The sequence below is a fragment of the Garra rufa genome, chromosome 25, assembly GCF_049309525.1.
Source record: "Garra rufa chromosome 25, GarRuf1.0, whole genome shotgun sequence".
Taxonomy (NCBI): Eukaryota; Metazoa; Chordata; class Actinopteri; order Cypriniformes; family Cyprinidae; genus Garra; species Garra rufa.
The window spans coordinates 31,455,654-31,478,443 of NC_133385.1; the positions used below are offsets into that span (position 1 = coordinate 31,455,654).

General features: G+C 35.9%; 1 protein-coding gene across 2 annotated transcripts in view; it reads left to right on the forward strand.

Annotated features, from left to right (window-relative positions):
* The window catches only part of mob2a (MOB kinase activator 2a), an 83,542-nt gene that overhangs the window by 13,356 nt on the left and 47,396 nt on the right, over window positions 1–22,790 (forward strand). The window contains exon 1 of one of the 2 annotated variants that reach the window (XM_073831913.1): window positions 18,733–18,870. The exons of the other annotated variant lie outside the window; for it this stretch is intronic. Within the exon in view, the coding sequence (XP_073688014.1) occupies window positions 18,833–18,870 (38 nt within the window). The 5' untranslated portion in view covers window positions 18,733–18,832. Of the gene's footprint in view, window positions 1–18,732; window positions 18,871–22,790 lie in introns of those variants that run through there. 2 annotated transcript variants of the gene reach the window in all.

A 22,790-nucleotide genomic window follows, 5' to 3' on the forward strand; every position in this document is an offset into this window, starting at 1 on the left:
TGCAATAACATGTCAGTTATCATCATCTTATCTGTAATATGCAATAACATGTCAGTAATCATCAGCTTATCGGTTATCCGCAATAACATGTCAGTAATCATCAGCTTATCGGTTATCCGCAATAACATGTCAGTAATCATCAGTTTATCGGTTATCCGCAATAACATGTCAGTAATCATCAGTTTATCGGTTATCCGCAATAACATGTCAGTAATCATCAGTTTATCGGTTATCCGCAATAACATGTCAGTAATCATCAGTTTATCGGTTATCCGCAATAACATGTCAGTAATCATCAGTTTATCGGTTATCCGCAATAACATGTCAGTAATCATCAGTTTATCGGTTATCCGCAATAACATGTCAGTAATCATCATCTTATCGGTTATCCGCAATAACATGTCAGTAATCATCAGTTTATCGGTTATCCGCAATAACATGTCAGTAATCATCATCTTATCGGTTATCCGCAATAACATGTCAGTAATCATCATCTTATCGGTTATCCGCAATAACATGTCAGTAATCATCAGTTTATCGGTTATCCGCAATAACATGTCAGTAATCATCATCTTATCGGTTATCCGCAATAACATGTCAGTAATCATCAGTTTATCGGTTATCCGCAATAACATGTCAGTAATCATCATCTTATCGGTTATCCGCAATAACATGTCAGTAATCATCATCTTATCGGTTATCCGCAATAACATGTCAGTAATCATCAGTTTATCGGTTATCCGCAATAACATGTCAGTAATCATCATCTTATCGGTTATCCGCAATAACATGTCAGTAATCATCATCTTATCGGTTATCCGCAATAACATGTCAGTAATCATCATCTTATCGGTTATCCGCAATAACATGTCAGTAATCATCAGTTTATCGGTTATCCGCAATAACATGTCAGTAATCATCAGCTTATCGGTTATCCGCAATAACATGTCAGTAATCATCAGCTTATCGGTTATCCGCAATAACATGTCAGTTATCATCAGTTTATCGGTTATCCGCAATAACATGTCAGTAATCATCAGTTTATCGGTTATCTGCAATAACATGTCAGTTATCATCATCTTATCTGTAATCTGCAATAACATGTCAGTAATCATCATCTTATCGGTTATCCGCAATAACATGTCAGTAATCATCAGTTATCGGTTATCTGCAATAACATGTCAGTTATCATCATCTTATCTGTAATCTGCAATAACATGTCAGTAATCATCATCTTATCGGTTATCCGCAATAACATGTCAGTAATCATCAGTTTATCGGTTATCTGCAATAACATGTCAGTTATCATCATTTTATCTGTAATCTGCAATAACATGTCAGTAATCATCAGCTTATCGGTTATCCGCAATAACATGTCAGTAATCATCAGTTATCGGTTATCCACAATAACATGACAGTAATTATCACCTTATGTTATCGGCAATAAAATTGTCAGTAATTATCACCTTATCAGTTATCGACAATAACATGTCAGTATTTATCAGCTAATATGTATCTGCCAGAATTTTAATATCAGATTTTATGTAATATTTTATTAGCTTAGACAAAAGGTCTGTAAGGAAACAGTGAGGTTCTGTCAGGGAACAGGTTAGCGTCCCTGCTTGAATGCTAGCTATGGTTTTATAGGCTATATAAGCTATTGGTGTCAAGAAGGGCAATTGATACACAAAGGATGGAGTACAGAACTTTTATTGGAGTGGAGATTTCCACTATGTAGAAAAAAATAGCGATTACAGAATGGCCGGAGGGAAGGAAGTGCTGTCCACTGGGTGGAGGGAGCCATTGTTTTCAGAGCAGTGCTTTATGGGAACTGTGTCAGATTTTACAATAGCCGTGACGTTTATTATTCCAGGTCAAGATTTTATGACTGGCCAACTTCAGTTATTACTCATGTAGTTTGCTATGTTGTTTAAATATTTGACACACACTTATTTTAAAATGTATTTGTTTCCTGTCAGTGATTCTACAAATTGTGTAATAAGAAGGAAGTAATGTGTGATTTAGTTATGGACTGATGAATGAAACCATTATTATTTGCAGTCTTGAGAACCGTTTTTGATTTCGTTGTCTGGTGAATTATGCCAGTGTGTTTTGCTTCTGAAAGGTCCTGGTCTGTCCTTGGGGTTTGTACTTGTTTTACTTGGCATTGCTGCAGAGTTGCTTGTTTGCTTGCAAATTCTATACTTAGTGCAGAATCGAGTGCCAGTACATTTAAAACAAGCCAAAAGTTGAGTAATATTAAGCTCTCTATTGTATTTAAAACTCCCAAAGCTCTTGATGCACTATATCAATACAAAAAAAAAAAAAATATATATATATAGCACCTTATGCTTATTTATGGGTCAGAGATACTCATTTTTTTTCTACACAAAATCCTTGCAAACCTCAATGGCTGTCACAAAACAAGATGTTACATTAAAAATACTTAAATAGGTGTACAATTTGTAACTCATTTTGATTTAGAAAATATATTTCAGCTAGTTGTGCAAGACACTCTTGTGACAAGACTGATTGTGTGTATCTTAAGTGAACTGCTAACAATTAGCTCATGAGGTTCACATATCCATTAGCACTGTAAAGCAAACATCAGCACACAAAATGTCAATAAACCCGCTTTATAAAAGTGTCTTGAGGTAGCTTGTGCAATGTTTGCTCAAACAGACTTTTAAGAGTCTCCATCAGTCTATTAAATCCAAAAACAAACCCTTATGCCCTGTAGCTTTGACCTTTAGTCAGAGTCTTTGTGATTGGCTGTCGAGGAGGAATGTCCGCTGTCGGCCAATGAGCTCCGATTAGACAGAAGGTCATGTGATCCTGTCTGTCTTTAATTTGATTTGGTCCTAAGGTACATTATGTCTTGTTCTTTCACTCATGCTGTTGTCATTATTACAACTTCATCATGTCTTTTGGCTGACATGCCGTGGCAGGTTCTTTTGATGTTTTTAATATTGGTTTTGTTTGACAGCTTTGAAATAGTAACCCTTTGTAGTCAAAGTCTCTTTGTATCACATAAAAAGTAATTCCAAGACCTTTCTAATGTAATTAAAAGCAAAGATTTGCCATTGACAACGGTTTAATGATTTTCAAAGGAGTTTGGCAGTTCAATGAAGTCTTACTGTACAGTTTCCTTCATTATTGTTATAACACATGAGCGGCCTCTTCAGGCTGGATGCCGTTATTTCATCCTCATTCAGCGTCTGTGCTGCACGTTTGGTGTCTGATTGTAAACACTGGCTGAAATTAACAGCTGGAACATTAAATGCGCTGTTTTAAACAACATATTGTGCTCTGTATGTCTCCATATGCATAGGAGTTCTTGATTTATTGTGTTCATGGACTTTTTTTCAACACAAATTTTCAATTTTTTTTGAAACGTCTGTTTTCACTTCAAATGAATTTGAATACATGTTTAGAACTTCTTTTTCTCTAGTCTCTCAATTAACATGAGATTATAAAAGCTGCATGCATAATAATTCTGAAAGTATGTAAATATAATTTTTTTTAAACAAATTAACAAGTCCCTGTAATGTAATGATCTCTCAGGTGACCCCTTACTTATAATAGCCAGCTATACTGTGAGTAAAAAGAAAAATAATGTTTGTTTTGTTGTAAAGATAACAAAATTAAATAATAAAATAATTTAACATTTCACATCATTGTACTAAATGTGTCCTTTTTAATGTAAATATCAATGTATTAATACTAATATTGTATCTAAAATATTACAATGTAATATTTTTTAAAAATTAAACATTTTTTAAAATAAACAATACATTATATATATATATATATATATATATATATATATATATATATATATATATATATTTATATATAGTTTAATATATTTTTATATAGTAATTTATATAGTATATAGTATAGTATTTTATATATGGTATTAGTATTATTATAGTATTATTTTAATTAAATACATTTAGTACAATGATGTAAAATGTTAAATACAGAATCATCTTATTTATTTTGTTGTCTTTATAAAATAACACACATGTATTTATTTATTTATTATTTAATATAGCTGTGTATTATAGGAAAAGGGGCCTCTCACAAGGATATCATTAAATTATGGGGCCTTATTAATTTGTTAAGAACTCTTAAATTAAATTAAATTAATTTAAATTAAATTAAAATAAATTAAAATAAATTAAATTGAAATTAATTTAAATATTTATTAATATCAATTTTCCTTTTTTGGACACTGTATTAATTCAGTAATTATTTTCAGAATAAATGATTTGGGAAGATACTTTATTTAAAAAAAAAAAAAAAAAATATATATATATATATATATATTAATTTTAATTTGTTTTTAATATAGTTTAATGTATTTTTTATATAATATTTACATAGTAATATTTTATATATAATATAAGTATAAATATAAAAATTTAGTACAATGATATAAATTGTTAAATGTAAAATTATTAATTGTATCTGTCACACCCCCGGACTTCCATGTTGGTTTCTCCCATTCTGCCCCGCAGTTTAGAGTGTTTTTGGTTTCTCCCTCATTGTCTCCACCTGGATGTGTAATCAGTCTGTCTATTTAGTGTGTTTGTTTTCCCCTTAATGCTGTCGGTCTTTAATGTTACCACTCCGTGTTTCTGTGTCTGCCAGTTTCCCATTGGATTTATTAAATGTACGTCTTTTTATTACGTCGTTGTTCGTGTGTTCCTGCCTGATCCGTGACAGAAAGACAGACCGATACAGTTTATTTTTTTGGCGTGTTCTCCTCCGTTTTGTTTCCCGTTCGTTTTTCCCAGTCTTTTTGTTTCCGTTGTGTTTCCCCCATGGATTACTTCCTACGTCCAGAATTCATCCTCCTCCGGCTGAAGCAGGGGAATTTACCGCTCGAGGGATACACTGTCATGTTCCAGCTTGTAGCAAACACCACCAGCTACAGAGCGCCGTCGTCCGAGGAAGGCCCTCGAGCGGATTTCGCCGCATTTGTGGAGTGGACACTGGCAAGAAACAGACCCGCGTTCCCCGCCTGTTCCAAGGAGCATCTCGCCAGTGCCACTCCGGACCCAGAGCCCAGCCAGCCACCCCGACCCGCGGATTATGAGCCCTTCATAGACGGAAAGCCCGAGCCCGGAGCGACAGTAGTATGGAGTGCCGACAGGGTCAAAACTGCTGATCAGGTGCGTGAGCCGGCCATTACATCCGCGATGGTGGAGTGCTTCGTGGAGCAAGAGAGGGCGGTAGAGAGCCCCATCCACTGCACCGCCACTGGGGGTGAGCAAGAGCACAACTCTGGGGACTTAATTGACTGTTTCACGGAAATACCCATCTGCCTGGATTTCCCTCCCACCCTCCCTCTTCTGCCTAAGCCTGAATCTCCGCTGGTTCCGCCCAGCCATCCAGAGTCACCGCTGGTTCCGCCCAGCCTTCATGAATCCCCGTTGTCTGCTGTCTGTCCCCTTGCTCACCCTCAGCCCACCATCTGTGCGGTGGGTTTGCCGCGGGTCTGCCAATCTCCATCGGTGTCATGGCTGGAGGATCCCTCACCATCGCCTCCAGCCTCAGAGTCCTGGACTCCGCCTCGGCCCTCCGACCCTGCGGCTCCACCCCGGCTCTCTGCTCCCTCGTCTCCGCTGTCGCCCGTCGGTCCACCAGCTCCACCGGGCTCCATCGTCCCTCCGGCTCCGCCCTGGTCAGTCGTCGCCCCACCTTCGCCTCTGGACTATACTCCTCCGGCTGTGCCTCGTCGCTCCGTCCCACCGGCTCGTTGGACCTCCTCCCTCCCGCGGGCACAGCCTCGGCCCTCTGTCGCTCCGGCTCCGCCGCAGACCTCCGGATCTCCATCTCCGCCTTGGTCGGCAGAGCCTTGGGTTCCGCCTTGGCCCTCCGGATCCGCGGTGTCACCCAAGATCTTCGGCTTTCCGTTTCCGCATCGGGCTCTCCCACCACCTGCTCCGCCTCCGTCGGTCGGACCCTTGGAGTCGTCAGCCTCTCCTCCACCATGGCTCCTCCCTCCATCGGCTCCACCGTGGAATTACATCTTGACTGCGGCCTGGGTCCCACCTGGCTCCTCCTGCTCCAGCCCCCTCCTGTCACCTCCTTGGCTCCTCCCTCCATCATCACCTCCATGGACTGTTCCGTCACCATTCTGGACTCCATCTTTTGCCCTCCTCCCGGGAGTTCGTCCTCCGCCAAAACCCCCTCCTAAGACTGTTTGCTGTTTCCCGTTTGTCGGCGCGAGGACACGCCTTCCGGGAGGGGGAGGTAATGTCACACCCCCGGACTTTCATGTTGGTTTCTCCCATTCTCCCCCGCAGTTCAGAGTGTTTTTGGTTTCTCCCTCATTGTCTCCACCTGGATGTGTAATCAGTCTGTCTATTTAGTGTGTGTGTTTTCCCTTTAATGCTGTCGGTCTTTAATGTTACCACTCCGTGTTCCTGTGTCTGCTTGTTTCCCATTGGATTTATTAAATGTGCGTCTTTTTATTACGTCGTTGTTCGTGTGTTCCTGCCTGATCCGTGACAGTATCATTTAATTTAGTCAATTTTTATAACAGAACACATTTATTTATTTATGCTGATTTACAATATAGCTGTGTATTATAGGAAATGGGTCTCCTTACAAAGAAATCATTATATTACGGGGCCTTATTAAATTAAGAACTGTAAAATAAAATAAAAGTATTTATAATTTACTCATTTATTAATATTTATTTTCCAGTAATTAGTTTCAGAATAAATTATTAAAAAAAGAAAAGTGGTTATTCATTATTAAGTAGAAAATTTGATTTTGTAATTTACATTGGCCTGCATTTATTCAGTAATTAGTTTCATAGTAAATGATTTAAAAAGAAAAGTGGTTAAAGCGGTTATTGGCCATAACATGGAAAACATGATTTTGCAATCTTTATAATGGCCTGAATTACTATATTTGGTGTTTTCCCTACTAACATTCATTCAATAATGCAACAAAAACAGTTTGTTTATTGCACAATATCACCTTTAACTTCTATGACTTGTGTGCTGGGTAATTATTAAAAAAGAGGACTGCAATACATCCAGCCACTGGACAGCAAGTCAAGGTCAGATCAGTTCACATTCCTGTGCCGCTGGCATCCAGTCAAACCCAAAGCTCATTCACAGCTGCAGCCAGAGACAGAAGATCCCATAGGTGCTGATATCACTGATCCACACACAACCTCAGGCCATTCAGCAGAACTAAACAGCCACCTCAATAGACTCAGACCAGCAAGAATGAAAGCACAAATAAGGCTACACAGCTGTATTTCTATATGTATAGCTATTTATTTGTTTCATGTCATTTTTAAGTAATCAATTATTAAGTTGGCTTGAGAAAGACAATTTACTGAAATGCTATTTAAACTACTTCTGCTTTTTCTTCTGAGACTAAATATTCTGACTGTATCTCCTAGAGCTTTAACTCTACAAACTTCAAACTCAGCCCAGATCTTCAGACTGATCTCACTGGATTTGCTGTATCTTTTCTAACTGATCGGACTTACGGTTTTCCTGGAAATGACGATTACAGCTGGGAAAAATCCCATAGACTTACATTGAGGGAATGTTCAAATGAGCCAAGACTATTCAAACTGCAACTGTCAAAACTCCCACAATCCCTTGAGACTCAATTAAGCTATCTGTCTAAATCATGCTAACAGTATGCTAATCATGCTAGTAACTTGCTAATCAACATGCTAATCATGTTAACAACATGTTGACATTCTAGTCATGCTAGAAACACGCTAGTAACATGCTAATCATGTTAGCAACATGCTAATCATGTTAACAATTTTGGTAATCATGTTAAGAATATGCTAGTGACATGCTAGTCATGCTAGAAACAAGTTAGTGGGCGAATTCCAAACGGAAGGGCGGATCCCTATGCCCTACTCCCTCCGAAGGGCAGAGCCCTTTGAAGTGAGTTCTTTTAAGGGAGTAGGGCATTTCTGTCTCTTTTAAGCGTTTGGAACTCCCTTTGCAAAGGGAACGACTGACGAAATGTTACCTTGACAACGCTGCGTGTGCGTGCAGCATTCAGCACTCTTATCAGTTGTTGTAAATAAATACTTCTTTTCATTATTATTTTATTTAAATATTTATTTTATTTACTATTACACTTTTCTTAAACTAAACATGCTTAAACTTGCTTACACTACCGTCTTAAATTACATTTTTATCACTGACGAAAAATATTTTGTATTACATTAAAATAAAGACAAATTTAATCAGCCTATTCTACCTAAGTATGTATGTGAAGTCGAAATCAACCCCAACTTTGCTTTAAAATGCATTGCAAGAGCTCCTAACTGAAGATCATGTGATCACTAACGGAAATCACTTCCGTGAAGTGACCATGGAATGTTCCCTTCTCTAACGGCCTTCTGGAAGGGCCCTTCGTGAAGGGATTAAGTTGCTCACTTTCGTTTGGAACGTCCCTACAAATGGCGTCCCCTTCTAGAAGTGCCCTTGAAGGGTGCAAAATAGCCGTTTGGAATTCGCCCAGTGACTTGTTAATCATGCTAGTAACATGCTAATCATGTTAACAACTTGCTAATCATGTTAACAACATGCTAGTGACATTCTAGTCATGCTAGAAACAAGTTAGTAACTTGTTAATCATGCTAGTAACATGCTAGTCATGTTAGCAAACATGCTAGCAACTTGCTAATAATGTTAGCAACATGCTAGCAACTTGCTAATCATGCCAGCAACATGCTAGCAAACTGTTAATAATGGTAACATGTTAGAAACATGATAGTAACTTACTAATCATATTAGCAACATGCTAGCAACTTGCTAATAATGCTAACATGCTAGAAACATGCTAATAACTCGTTAAACATGTTAACAACTTGCTAATCATGCTAGCAACATGCTAGTGACATGTTAGTCATGCTAGAAACATGTTAGTAACATGCTAGTCATGCTAGAAACAAGTTAGTAACTTGTTAATCATGCTAGTAACATGCTAATCATGCTAGGAACTTGTTAATCATGACAACAACATGCTAGTCATGCTAGAAACAAGTTAGTAACTTGTTAATCATGCTAGTAACATGCTAATCATGCTAGGAACTTGTTAATCATGACAACAACATGCTAGTCATGCTAGAAACAATTTAGTAACTTGTTAATCATGCTAGTAACATGCTAATCATGCTAGCAACTTGCTAATCATGACAACAACATGCTAGTGACATGCTAGTCATGCTACAAACAAGTTAGTAACTTGTTAATCATGCTAGTCATGCTAGCAAACATGCTAGCAACATGCTATCAACTTGCTAATCATGCCAGCAACATGCTAGCAAATTGTTAATTATGCAAACATGTTAGAAACATGCTAGTAACTTACTAATCATGTTAGCAACATGCTAGCAACTTGCTAATAATGCTAACATGCTAGAAACATGCTAATAACTCGTTAATCATGTTAACAACTTGCTAATCATGCTAGCAACATGCTAGTGACATGTTAGTCATGTTAGAAACAAGTTAACAACTTGCTAATCATGCTAGTAAACTGCTAATCACATTAGTAACATGCTAATCATGCTAGCAAAATGCTAGTCATGCTAGAAACACGCTAGTAACATGCTAATCATGCTAGTAACATGCTAATCCTGCTAACAATTTTTAATCATTTTAACAACATGCTAGTCATGCTAGAAACAAGTTAGTAAACTTGTTAATCATGCTAGTAACATGCTAGTCATGCTAGTAACTTGCTAATCATGCTAATGGCATGCTAGTCATGCTAGAAGCATGTTAGTAACTTGGTAAGCATGCTAGTAACATGTTAGCAACATGCTAGTAACTTGTTAATCATGCTAAAAACAACTAAAAACATACTAGCAACTTGCTTTTAAACTTCTTAAACTTCCTAAACTTTTAAAAAAAGATCTTCTTAAACTTTTTAAACTCCTTTAAACTCTTCAAACTTTCTGGTCCGGCTTTCTTAAGCCAACTTAAAGTTTGTCTTGACAAACTTTTTTATCTAGTTGTTATTATTATTTATTTTTTATAAACTGCCCTTGGCTCAGATACTATTGCAGCCGTTAAATGAAATGCAGTCAGGTTGAGTGAGTTTTCTTGATTTTTCTTCTCATATCCGCTCCCACTCATTATAAAAGCGAAAGTATTCATTGCTAAACATCTGAAAGGAACTAACAGATTCAAAAGAGTGATGGCAAATGTTGAAGAGGCACATAACGACTTTCACGTCACTATTTGAGAACAGATCTTGTTCTTTTCAGACAGAAAATAATCCACATAATAAGACACCATTAGCGATTCACAATATGGATCCTGTATTACTTGCACGCTGACGTTAAATGTACCAATACTGTGGCCATGAGACTGAACAGACGTCCATGTATTGCATAGATCAGTACATAGATATCTTTGAATAAAAAGCTTATTTACTAAGGGAAGCATAATGATGCAAAATGTGATGTTTGCAGTGTTTAGGCATTCGCTGAAGCACAGAACAGTTGTCTAACTGGCCTTGTCTTAAATGGTCTTTAGCAAGTAAAAGCTTGACAGCTGCAGGACGCCCTGAAATGACCTCAGGACAGACAGTAACAACAACTGTGTCTTGTTTTTGAACCTTGAAGTTTCTGTTCTCTACTAAACCAACACAGTTGTGGTGTAACTCGTGATTCAGTTATTAGTGTTCATTGATTTAATTTGTTGGTCAAGCAAATGGGCATTTCAGGAATATTTTATTGTAATAAATAAATATGCTTTAATTATATATATATATTTATATATATATATATATATATATATATATATATATACATATTTTTTATATAATTATACTTTATTTATATATTTATTTATGGAAATGAATAAAAAAAATCAGAAAGTATGCATTAAATAAAAAAAAAAATCAAATAAATGCTCTTCTTTTGAACTTTCTATTCATTAAATAATTCTGAGAAAATAATTGTATAACATTTTCTGCAAAAAGCAGCACAACTGTCAAAAAATATGTTAGTATATTTAAAAAACTAAACATTTTAAAAAATATTCAAATAAAAAAACTTTTTAAATTGTAATAATATTTCACAATATTACTGTTTTATTGTGTTTTTTATCAAATAAATGAAGCTCTGTTAAGCAAGCATTTAAAGCAAGCAAGCAAGGATTTAAAATGTATCTACAAGAGATTCATATAATTAAAATGAATACTTAAAAAAATAACAAATGCATTTATTTAATCCAAAGTACAGCAAAAACAGAAACGTTTTGAAATATTTTTACTGTTTAAAATATCTAAAATTTGTTTTTGAATATATTTTAAAATGTAATTTATGCCTGTGTTTTCAAATCTGAATTTTTTAGCATCGTTACTCCAGTCACATGATCCTTCAGAAATCATTCTAATATGCTGATTTGCTGCTCAAAAAAACATTTTTTTTATTATTATGTTGAAAACAGCTAAGAAGAATTTTTTCAGGTTTTTTTGATGACTAGAAAGTTCAGAAGAACAGCATTTATCTAAAATAAAATTCTTTTGTAACATTATAAATGTCTTTATCATCACTTTTGATCAATTTAAAGCGTCCTTGCTAAATAAAAGTACTAATTTCTATAATTTCTTTCCCAAAAAATAAATAATTAAATATTTTGAATGGTATAGTGCATAATGCTACAAAAGATTTTTGCTTCAGATAAAAGCTAATCTTTATGGAAACCCATTTCTGCCACTGAATAAAAAAATAAAAAAGGTAATTGTGAGTTTTTATCTCATAATTCTGACTTTTTTTTCTTGCAATTGTGAATTTACATCTTGCAATTCTGACTTTTTTTCCAGTCCAGTTCTGAGAAATAAAAAAAGACTGATATGTTCACAGAATTGCAAATTAATATCTCACAATTCTGACTTAATAACTCACAATTGCAAGTTTATATTTCACAATTCTGAGAAAAAAGTTGGAATAACCTTTTATTTTTTACATTTTTGACTGGTAGTGTATATATGGATTTATAATGTATTACAAGAGTTAAGAATAATGTGGTGTGTGTGTGTATATACATACATATACACACAATATGAGTCAAAAGTTTTTGAACAGTAAGATTTTTTTTTAAAGTCTCTTCTGCTCACTAAGCCTGAATTTATTTGATCCAAAGTAAAAAAAAAACAGTACAATTTTGAAATATTTTTACTGTTTAAAATAACTGTTTTCTATTTGAATATGTTTTAAAATGTAATTTATTCCTGTGATTTCAAAGCTGAATTTTTAGCATCATTACTCCAGTCACATTTCAATATTCAGTATTCAATATTAATATTATTATGTCTTTATCATCACTTTTGATCAATTTAAAGCATCTTTGCTAAATAAAAGTATTAATTTCTATCATATATTTCCCTAAATAAATAAATAAATGATACTGAATCCAAACTTTTAAACGGCATAGTGTACAATCTTACAAAAGCTTTTTATTTCAGTTTTTGGATCTTTCTATTCATCAAAAAATCCTGAAAAAAATGTACACCTGTTTTAAATATTGATAATGTTAATAAATGTTTCTTGAACAGCCAATCAGCATATTAGAATGATTTCTGAAGGATCATGTGACACTGAAGACTGGAGTAATGATGCTGAAAATTCAGCTTTGATCACAGGAATAAATTACATTTTAAAATATATTACAATAAAAAACAATAGTAAAAATATTTTACAATTTTACTGTTTTTGCTGTATTTTTGAGTCAAATAAATGCACTTCTTTAAGAACTTCTTTAAAAAAACAAACAAAAAATCTTACTGTTCAAAAACTATTGACTGGTAGTGTATATATGGATTTAATATGTTTTTTTTTTTAAACATTTTTAAAATCTCACCCAATAACAAAACAATTATCATCATTACTGATATGACTTTCTTACATAAAACACAAAAAGAATCATTTAGAAGAATGTTCAGGCTGCTCTTTTCCATACAGTAAAAGGAAAAATAGATGAAAACGCATTATACAAGTAGCTCATATGACTTATCTGTCATAGTTTCCATCTCTTCTAAACTCATATGTTAGTCCCTGTCCAAAAAGCATGTTATGTCTTCATTTATACACTAGATGGCAGCACTTCAACACTTCAATCATAACTACATTCTTTCTCTAAAAGTAGTTCATGCGCCTCAATGCCACATTTATACGTTTACACTACCTTTTCCTACTTTTTGATGGTCTTGAAACACGTTAAGCAAAATCAAACATGTTAAGTAACGGCTCCTTTCTGTGTGTTTAAAGCGAGGTTGAAGCATGATGGGAAGTTTGCAGTCATGAGAGGGATGTTCTAGAGGAGTGAGATGAACACAGTGGCTGTTATAGTCTCTACTCAGCCTCCCACTGATGTTATCATCTTCAGCTTGTGAGAAAACGAATATCACATTCTTCTATTTATCCAAACATGAATTGAGTTACATAAGTTAGTAAACTTTCTCCTGGCGCCAAGTGGTTGATGGCGTCTGAGGTTTCATTGACTCTGTTGGGTTTGGAATCAGTCAGTCACTTCACCATTGTGTTGACTCTGCCGCCAAAATCTTGTTATGTTAATTAGGTTAGCGAGACAACAAGTAGAAATAATATTTGGTACATTGTTCCTGATCTTTCCTCATGTAATTAGGCTTGTTATGAGACGCCGTGCTGTGGTTCATCCGGGGCTGGGGCTGATTGATTTGATTGTGGATGATGTTTGCCTCAGGCTGAATGTCCAACAGGAGCTCAGACACATTCAGCAAACTCTGACATCACTACAGCCACATGGCTCACGCTAGGTCTGAGCAATGACAGTTTAAACTACTTGAAACAAATGCGTTTCATTGTTTGTATCACTCCGCTTACGGTATTTCTCACAGCGAGTGTCATGGCGGATACCCAAATCCACCATAAATGTACCACTATTGTATCTGCTGGCATTCTTTTTCTTCTTCTTCTTCTACTATTGAGTCTATGGCAGCCCATAGAACCGCTTGCAGGAAAGTTGTGAAATTTGGCACACTGATTGAGGACAGTCCCAACATTAACCATAGCAAGCTCAAACTTGTCCAAATGCTCACTTATGTTTATGCTAATAACATTTGAATTGTAAGGCAAAGAATGAAAATTCTTTTTTCCTCTGATTCCTTGGCTCATGCCGAGTCAAATTAAGACCAAAATTAAAAAATCGTAAAGTTTTTTTTCCCCCGCTAATTTTAATCATTTGAAAAACCTACTTTTTCGTACTCCTCCTAGACGGTTTGTCTGATTTTCATCAAAATTGGCTCAGATCATCTTCAGTCCATGCACTATGCCCTGATGGTACTCAGAAGTCTGGGTTTGTTAATGAAATTTCTAAAAATGCTAATAACTTTTGCTTACATTAGCCTATTGTAATGATAGTTGATAGATTCGTTGGATCATGCCGAGAACATCGACACCAATTATGGCATAATTGGGCAAACTTCCTGTCCGCCATTTTGATTCATGTTGAAAAACTACTTTTTCTACTCCTCCTAGACCATTAGTCCAATTTTTTTTACTGAATTTGGATTCGGATCCTGTTCAGACCAAGCTGGGAAAAAGTTATGGATTTCGTGTTGATATACGAAAGAGTTTTCGTTTAACGCATCAACGAATTTGCTGGAAAATGCCAGACTGCCTCTGAGGCTGTATTTCTGCAAAGCTTTGACATATTAACACCAAATTTTCTATGTGCCATTGTCACCTCACACTGAACACGCCACATCAATTTGGTAACAGCGCCACCTATTGGTCAAGAGTAATAAACCATTCATTAACCGTTAATTATGAAATTTCCAAAAATGCTAATAACCGTTGACTGCATAAGCCTATTGTAATGAAACTGGTCTTACATATTCCTTGAGTGATGCTGACAACATCGATACCAATTATACCATAGTTGGCTGAACTTCCTGTCTGTTATTTTTATTTATGTTGAAAACCTACTTTTTCGAACTCGTCCTAGATGGTTTGTCCATGATGGTACTCAAAAGTTTGGGGTTACACAAGTTTTAATGAATTTTCTAAAAATGCTAATTACTTTTGCTTACATTAGCCTATTGTAATGATAGTTGATAGATTCCTTGGATCATGCCAAGAACATCGATACCAATTATGCCATAATTGGCCGAAATTCCTGTCCGCCATTTTGATTCATGTTGAAAACCTCAGACCAAGCTGGCAACACATTCTAGTCCGATTTTCACCAAATTTGACTCAGATCATCTTCAAGTTATGGATTTCGTGTTGATATACGAAACAGTTTTTGTTTAATGCATCAACAAATTTGCTGGAAAGATGCCAAATTGCCTCTGAGGCTGTATTTCTGCAAAACTTTGACATATTAACACCAAATTGTCTATGTGCCATTGCCACCTCACACTGAACACATTACATCAGTTGGTAACAGCGTCGCCTATTGGTCATAATAAAGTAATAAACCATTCATGTGTTGAAAGGACTAGTCTTGCTCTTTAAGCCCTTAGCCATGTTGCCAAGTACACAGTTTTCCAGCAGAATTGGGATAATCTTACACTTTTTCCATTGTTTGTTTTTTAGTATGCAGGTTAAAGCAATCTTTATGGATGGAGGGGACTCCCAACAGAGGGGAAAATCTAGGAAAAATGCATTTGGGCTAGTTGAGTTTGGCAGACCTGGCAACCCTGTTCCTCAATAAAACTTCCTTTCTTCATCCTTTTCAATACTCTTGGATTTCATGTTATGGAATATTTTACTTTAGTCTCGTCCGAACATTTTTCTTGGTCTTCCATCTTGTTCTCGAACATGACATTTACCTCATACCCGAGTGATGGATGGTGCATGTGGGAGACTTGCACTTGAGTTTTGTAAGAGTCTGGCAGACAAAATGATACTGAAATGATATTGAGCATTAGTTCTGCTGAAAAACAGTGGGCTCTTGCCCTGTTACCCAGAAACAGAGTAAACAGCCTTGTATTTCATAGTAATTTAATATGTGATAAGAATAACTAGCTAGCACAAGAAAACAGCTTCCAAAGGTTTAGCCATAACCAGATGTCCTGCTCTTATGAAACTAGTAGGTGTGTGTGCATCCGTGTTTCAGCAGTCTGTCCTGGGACTGTACGGCTGGTTTGTCCTGCTGCACTGATGGTTCTCGCTGAGGATTGCATAACTCTTTGCAGACTGCAGCTGCAGGGATCGATCATTCAGGACACTGCCAGCTAGCTGTAATTATAATGATGGTCCTGCCAGCCAGCCAAGCATTCTGCAAGGGACTCACCTACAGAAAGAGAAACGCATTTATCATATTATGTGTGATCGCTGCAAGACACATACCGCAGGGTCCATAAGATACAAATACAAATGTAAAAACTGGCTTACTTTCAAGTCATGAGTGTGCATTTCAAGTGAGCTTGAAATCACCACACCCTACAGGATGCTGAATAGGAATCTAAACTGGAAGAACAGGAAGAGGGTTTCACTAAACGGCAATTTATTGAAATTAAACAGCCACACATGAGGAATTTCCAACACAAATATGCAAGAATATAATTGCACCAGTGTTTTGTTTTATTTAAGATTTCCATTTTGTAAGCACTTTAGTGTGTATATATTGCATACAGATATCTGTATGATAAAAATAATTGTCTAATTCTAATTGAAAGATTAAAGTCAAAAGTTTACATAAACCTTGCAGAATCTGCAAAATGTTATTTATTTAACCAAAATAGGAGGGATCGTACAAAATGCATGTTATTTTTTTTATTTAGTACTGACCTGAATAAGACATTTCACATAAAAGATGTTTACATATATTCCACTAGAGAAAATAATAGTTGAATTTATACAAATGACTCTGTTCAAACATTTACATATGCTTGATTCTTAATACTGTGTTGTTTGAGGTCCCACAAATTCTTTGGGTTTCCAGCATTTTTGAACCCTTTCCAACAATGACTGTATGATTTTGAGATCCATCTTTTTACACTGAGGACAACTGAGGGACTCAAATACAACTATTACAGAAGGTTCAAACACTCACTGATGCTCCTAAAAAAAAAAAAAAACAATGCATTAAGAGCCGGGGGTGAAAACTTTTGAACAGAATGAAGATGTGTCAATTTTTCTTATTTTGATTAAATCTTTTTTTTTTTTCATTTAGTACTACCCTTTCAGAAGCTACAGAAGATACATGTTTCCCAGAAGACAAAAGTTAAATTTAGCCTGATCTTCAAATTCCAAAAGTTTTCACCCTCCAGCTCTTAATGCATAGTTTTTCCTTCTAAAGCATAGACTTTTTTCCAGAAGCGACGGTTTCAAGTTAAAACGCCATGATTATAGATTTGTTTCTTAGAAACATGCAGCTTTTCACTTTACAAGATGTTAACTGGTGGACTGAAGTAATATGGATTATTGTGATGCTTTTGACTCTCATTCACTGCAGAGGATCCATTGGTGAGCAAGTGATGTAATGCTACATTTTTCCAAATCTGTTCCTATGAAGAAAGTGGCAGCTTATTTTTTAGGTGAACTATTCCTTTAAACTTGCATTCAAACTTAAACTCGAGGGTCATTCCCTCATAGCACACGTACATCTCAGAGAGGTCTATTTGAAGTCTGCATTTACATCTGCAGTACTTCTATTGGACGTTTCCTATCAGATGTCAAATAGACGTCTATTAGATGTCTTTAAGATGTTTATGAATTAGAATGTATGTAAAATTGACATCTTACAGATGTATGCTAGACGTTTGTACACAGCAGATTCTTTCCAGATCAAGAGATCTTTAACAGACTTTATCTGGGTTCCTAAATTAATAGTAACCCTGATAGCACACGTACATCTCGGAGACGTCTATTTGACATCTGAATTTACATCTGCAAGATGTAGTTTGCTCATCTGCAAAACTTCTATTGGACGCTTCCTATCAGATGTCAAATAGACGTCTATTAGATGTCTTTAAGACGTTTATTATTTAGAATGTATGTAAAACTGACATCTTACAGACGTCTGCCAGACGTTTGTACACAGCAGATGCTTTCCAGATCAAGAGATCCTTAACATATATCTTGCGGACTTATGTGTGCTATCTGGGAATTTGACTTAAATATCATACTTTAATCTCTTTATTTTTCCTCATACGCTAAAAAAGTACTGTTCTTTTTTGTTGCTCTCAGAGCTGTTCTGCTCTCACTTTTGGTCTGGATCTATTTTTAGTCTGGCACTTGAAGTTAAGTGGAACCAGTCAGTGTTGCTGTATTGGGTGGGGTCTCGTGGTTGAGACCAACCGAAAGTATATCATTATGGCTATTTTTAGCTCCTCCCGATGTATGTCTTGGGAAACAGCAAAAACTTATCTTATAGTATGATCACTTGAGCTTTCACTGTTTGGAAGAAGATAAATGAGTGGAAGTTGCTGGTATGGCCCCAACATTTTCCTTTCTTTCTCTTGCTTCACACACAAAAACATCCACACAAGCATTTGGCATTTTACTCTGGCAAAACGTTCGCTCTTTGTTTGCCAGTTTCCTTGGGCAGTCAAACATCCTCCAAGCCTTGGTTTCGCCAGAAGAGACTTACCCAACGAATTATTGGCATTAATAACTTGACAGGCACACAATGAAGTGTTGTTAATCTCCTTCTCATCCCCCTGTCTGATTTTAAGCCAGTCCTACTGAGACAAACGGACATTAGAGGCGGTCTCGTACTCAGGACTCCCCTCTCTTTGTGTTTCAGCAGCTTACAGTAACATACTCCGTTAGCAGCCTGATATTTTTACAGTTCTGGATTTAATCGTCAAACTTTTGTCATCCAAAATGAGGTTCAAACGGAACGGTTCGTACACCTTAAATAGGTAAGCACTTAACATCGAGCTGGCATAATCATGCGTTCATTGACTTCCATTCAAGTTTTTTTTTTCTCGTGGAATGTTGAGTTTGCTTCTTTTGTTTATTAAACGCATGATTCGCGTTCGATTTTCATTGTTACGTTCCATTCCGCCAAAACCACATGTGTTACATTACGTCCTGCCGTAAGGTCACGCAAGGCGTTTGAATAGTCCGCGTTTCCACTCTTAAAAGCATTTAAATTGACTGTGACCTAACAAACACCGATGTTAGTCGGGTTTAATGTGCAACGCGCGCTACCAGCCACATGCGGATTTAATTTGCAGCGTTGGTTTAGTTTACGAACTTGTTTCCGTGGTTTAAAACGTCCACGGTTTCTCCTAACAAACCGTGAAACCCGGGCAGCGTTGGGTTTGATTTCGTGGAATAAACCTGTAAATCTTGCTTTTGCAAGGAAGGGGTGTTACTTTTCTCCCATTTCCATTGAGAAACGAACGCATAGCATCATCTGTTCCTACTGCCTCCCCGCAACTCTTTTTCATTGGATTCAATGAATCCAGCCTTTAGCCTTTGAGTGACCAGTCCATTCATAGTCAGATCATTAGGACACAAGACACATGCACTTTCCTGCTCTAAAAACAAGTTCACTCTCACATGTGTTTATTCAGGAACGCTAATTTTCCATTGAACTTTCCCCTGGTGTTCCCACAAAATCTTACTTGGTCCTAAAAAGGTCTTGAAGAAAGCAATTCTCTATGCAGCTTTGTCTTATCACACGGGTGCTGTAGTCTCCAGAGCTTCTGCTCCGTAATCAGTCTGTACTGTTAGGGATAACGTCATCGAGTCTGGGAGAAGATCACTGTGGTTGCTGCTTTGTTAGTGCAGAGAGGGCTAAGATTTAAAACTGATGCTTGAGGTCTAGCTCCTCTCAGTGGTTTTCGATTGACACAATGGGTGACGTAATCTGTTTCTGTGGTTAGGTAATTGATAATCTTTGTGCATATTTAAGTATACAGACAAAAGAGAGGCAGTCTTTTTACTGAGGTGTTTTTTCCTCCTGAAAATACTGTATTGTTGGCCATTTCACTTTTTATTAACCTGACATTAATCATAAATGTATGAAAGCCCATTTCCGCCACTGAATAAAAAATAAAATACAGCGATTGGGAGTTGTGAGATAAATTGCACGTTATGAAGAACAATTCTGATGGAGGAAAAAGACTGATATATTCTGAGAATTGCGAGTTTATATTTTTAGATCTCTCTCAGACTTGCAAGTTAAACTCACAATTCTGAGAAAAATTCTAAGAAAAGAAGTCACAATCACAAGACATAAACTCACAAATTTTTCCAAAATGCTGTTTGCCATTTTACTTTTCATTTTTATTCTGGCATTAATCATAAATGTATGAAAGCCTGTTTCTTCCACTGAATAAAAAAATAGTTGCAGTTCTCGCACTTTCTTAGAATTGTGAGGAAAAACTCGCAATTGCAATTTAGGAAGTCCAATTCTGAGGTAGGAAAAAGACTGATATGTTCTCAGAATTGCGAGTTTATATCTCTCAATATATAGGATATAAACTTGCAATTCTAAGAAAAAAAGTCACAATCACAAGATATAAACTTGCAATTTTTTCATTTCATTTGCCATTTTCCTTTTTTTATTTTAACCTGACATTAATCATAAATGTATGAAAGCCCATTTCTTCCCCCGAATAAAAAATAAAATACGGTAATTGGGAGTTTTTCATCTCGCAATTGCAAGTTTAAATCTCGCAGTTCTGACTTTCTTAGAATTATGAGGAAAACTTCCTATTGCAAGTTATGAAGTCCGATTCTGAGGGAGGAAAAAGACTGATATGTTCTCAGAATTGCAAGTTTACATCTCACAATTCCGACTTAACTTGCAGTTGTATGATATAAAACTTGCAGTTGCATGAAGTACAGTTGCAAGTAAGAATTTTGAGATGTAAGCTGGCAATATAACCCGTAATTCTGAAAAAAGTCACAATTGCAGGATATAAACAATTCTGTGATTTTTTTCCCCCCAAAATACTGTACTGTTTGCCATTTTACTTTTTTTTTTTAAACCTGACATCGAACATATAAACGTATGAAAGTATGTTTCCACCACTGAATAAAAATGAGTTTTTCTCACAATGCAGTTCTCACGTTTGCAAGTTTCATCTCACAATTCAGATTTTTTTTCTCTCAGAATTGAGCAATTGCAAGAAATAAAGTAAGAATTGTGAGATGAAAAACTTGCAGTTTTGACTTTTTTTCTGACAAATGAGAGTCTGTGTTTCGTCATTCTTTTTGATTTCTCGCAATTTCGAGTTTATATTTTGCAATCCTGTCTTTTTTTTTTACTTAGAATTGTGAGATAAAGTCCAATTCTGAGGGGGGAAAAAGACTGAAATGTTCTCAGAGTTTATATCTCACAATTCTGACTTAAATCACAGTTGCATGATATAAAGCAAGAATTGCCAGATATAAACACAATTCTGAGGAAAAAAGTCACAATTGTGAGATATAAACTTGCAGTTCTGAGAAAAAAAAACACAATTGGGACATATAAACTTGCAAAATATAAACTCAAAATTCTGAAAAAAAAAAGTGAGAATCACAAGATATAAACGTGCAAGTCTGAGAAAAAAGTCACAATTGCGAGTTTAAATCATGGAATTCTGAGTTTTTTTCTCGCGATTGCGAGTTTATATCTTGAGATAAAAAGTGAGTTTGTATCACGCAAATCAGAAAAATTGTGATATAAAATTGTGAGATAAAAAGTGAAAATTACCTTTTTTATTTTTTATTCAGTAGTGGAATAAATGGAATAGATTACCCCAAAATTAAAATGGTAATTGTTCAAATATGTTGCCATTTCAGGATGCTGGCAGGAAGTAGTACAATTTGCTGTTGGTATACTAAAAGGAAGATTAAAGGTGCTTGATTGATGCATTAGAACCAATGTGGTTTGTTTGCTCTTTTGCAAGAACCAATGAGATTTGTTCTCAGGCTTTGGCAAATACAGTTAAGCTGCCGTTGGCCATATTTAATGCAGTCAAAGCTGATGTGAGCACACTGATGCACTGGTCATTGACAGAAGGGTACACTATCAATACACTGTCAATGTATAACACAGATTTTGGTCTGTTTGCCAGAGGACTTGGAATAAAGGGAATGCTCCATGTGGAGCACTTTAAATGGATGGTTGATCCAAAAAAAAAAAAAAAAAGTAATTAATTACTCACCCTTATGTCATTCCAAACCCATAAGACCTTCATTCATCTTCAGAACACAAAGTAAGATATTCTTGATGAAATATGAGAGCTTTCTGACCCTGCATAGACAGTAACACAACTGAAACGTTCAAGGCCCAGAAAGGTAGTAAAGACATTGATAAAATAGTCCAGTGGTTTATTAAAGGAGTAGCAGAACTCACCCCCTTGTCATCCAAGATGTTCATGTCTTTCTTTCTTCAGTTGTAAGGAAATTATTTTATGTTTTTTTTTTTTTTTTTTTTTTGAGGAAAACATCTCAGGAATTTTCTCCATATAATGGACTTCTATGGTGCCCCCGAGTTTGAACTTCCAAAATTCAGCTTCAAATGTCTCTAAACGATCACAGCCGAAGAAAGAAGGGTCTTATCTAGTAAAATGATCAGTTATTTTCTTTAAAAAAAAAAATTACAATTGATATACTTTTTAACCTCAAATGCTTGTCTTGTCTAGCTCTGTGTGCACTCTATGTAGAGATTAAAAAGTATATAAATTGTAAATGTTTTTAGAAAATAACCAATTGTTTCGCTAGATTAGACCCTCCTTCCTCAGCTGGGATCATTTAGAGCCCTTTGAACCTGCATTTGAAGCTGAATTTTGGAAGTTCAAACTCGAAGGCACCATAGAAGTCCATTATATGGAGAGAA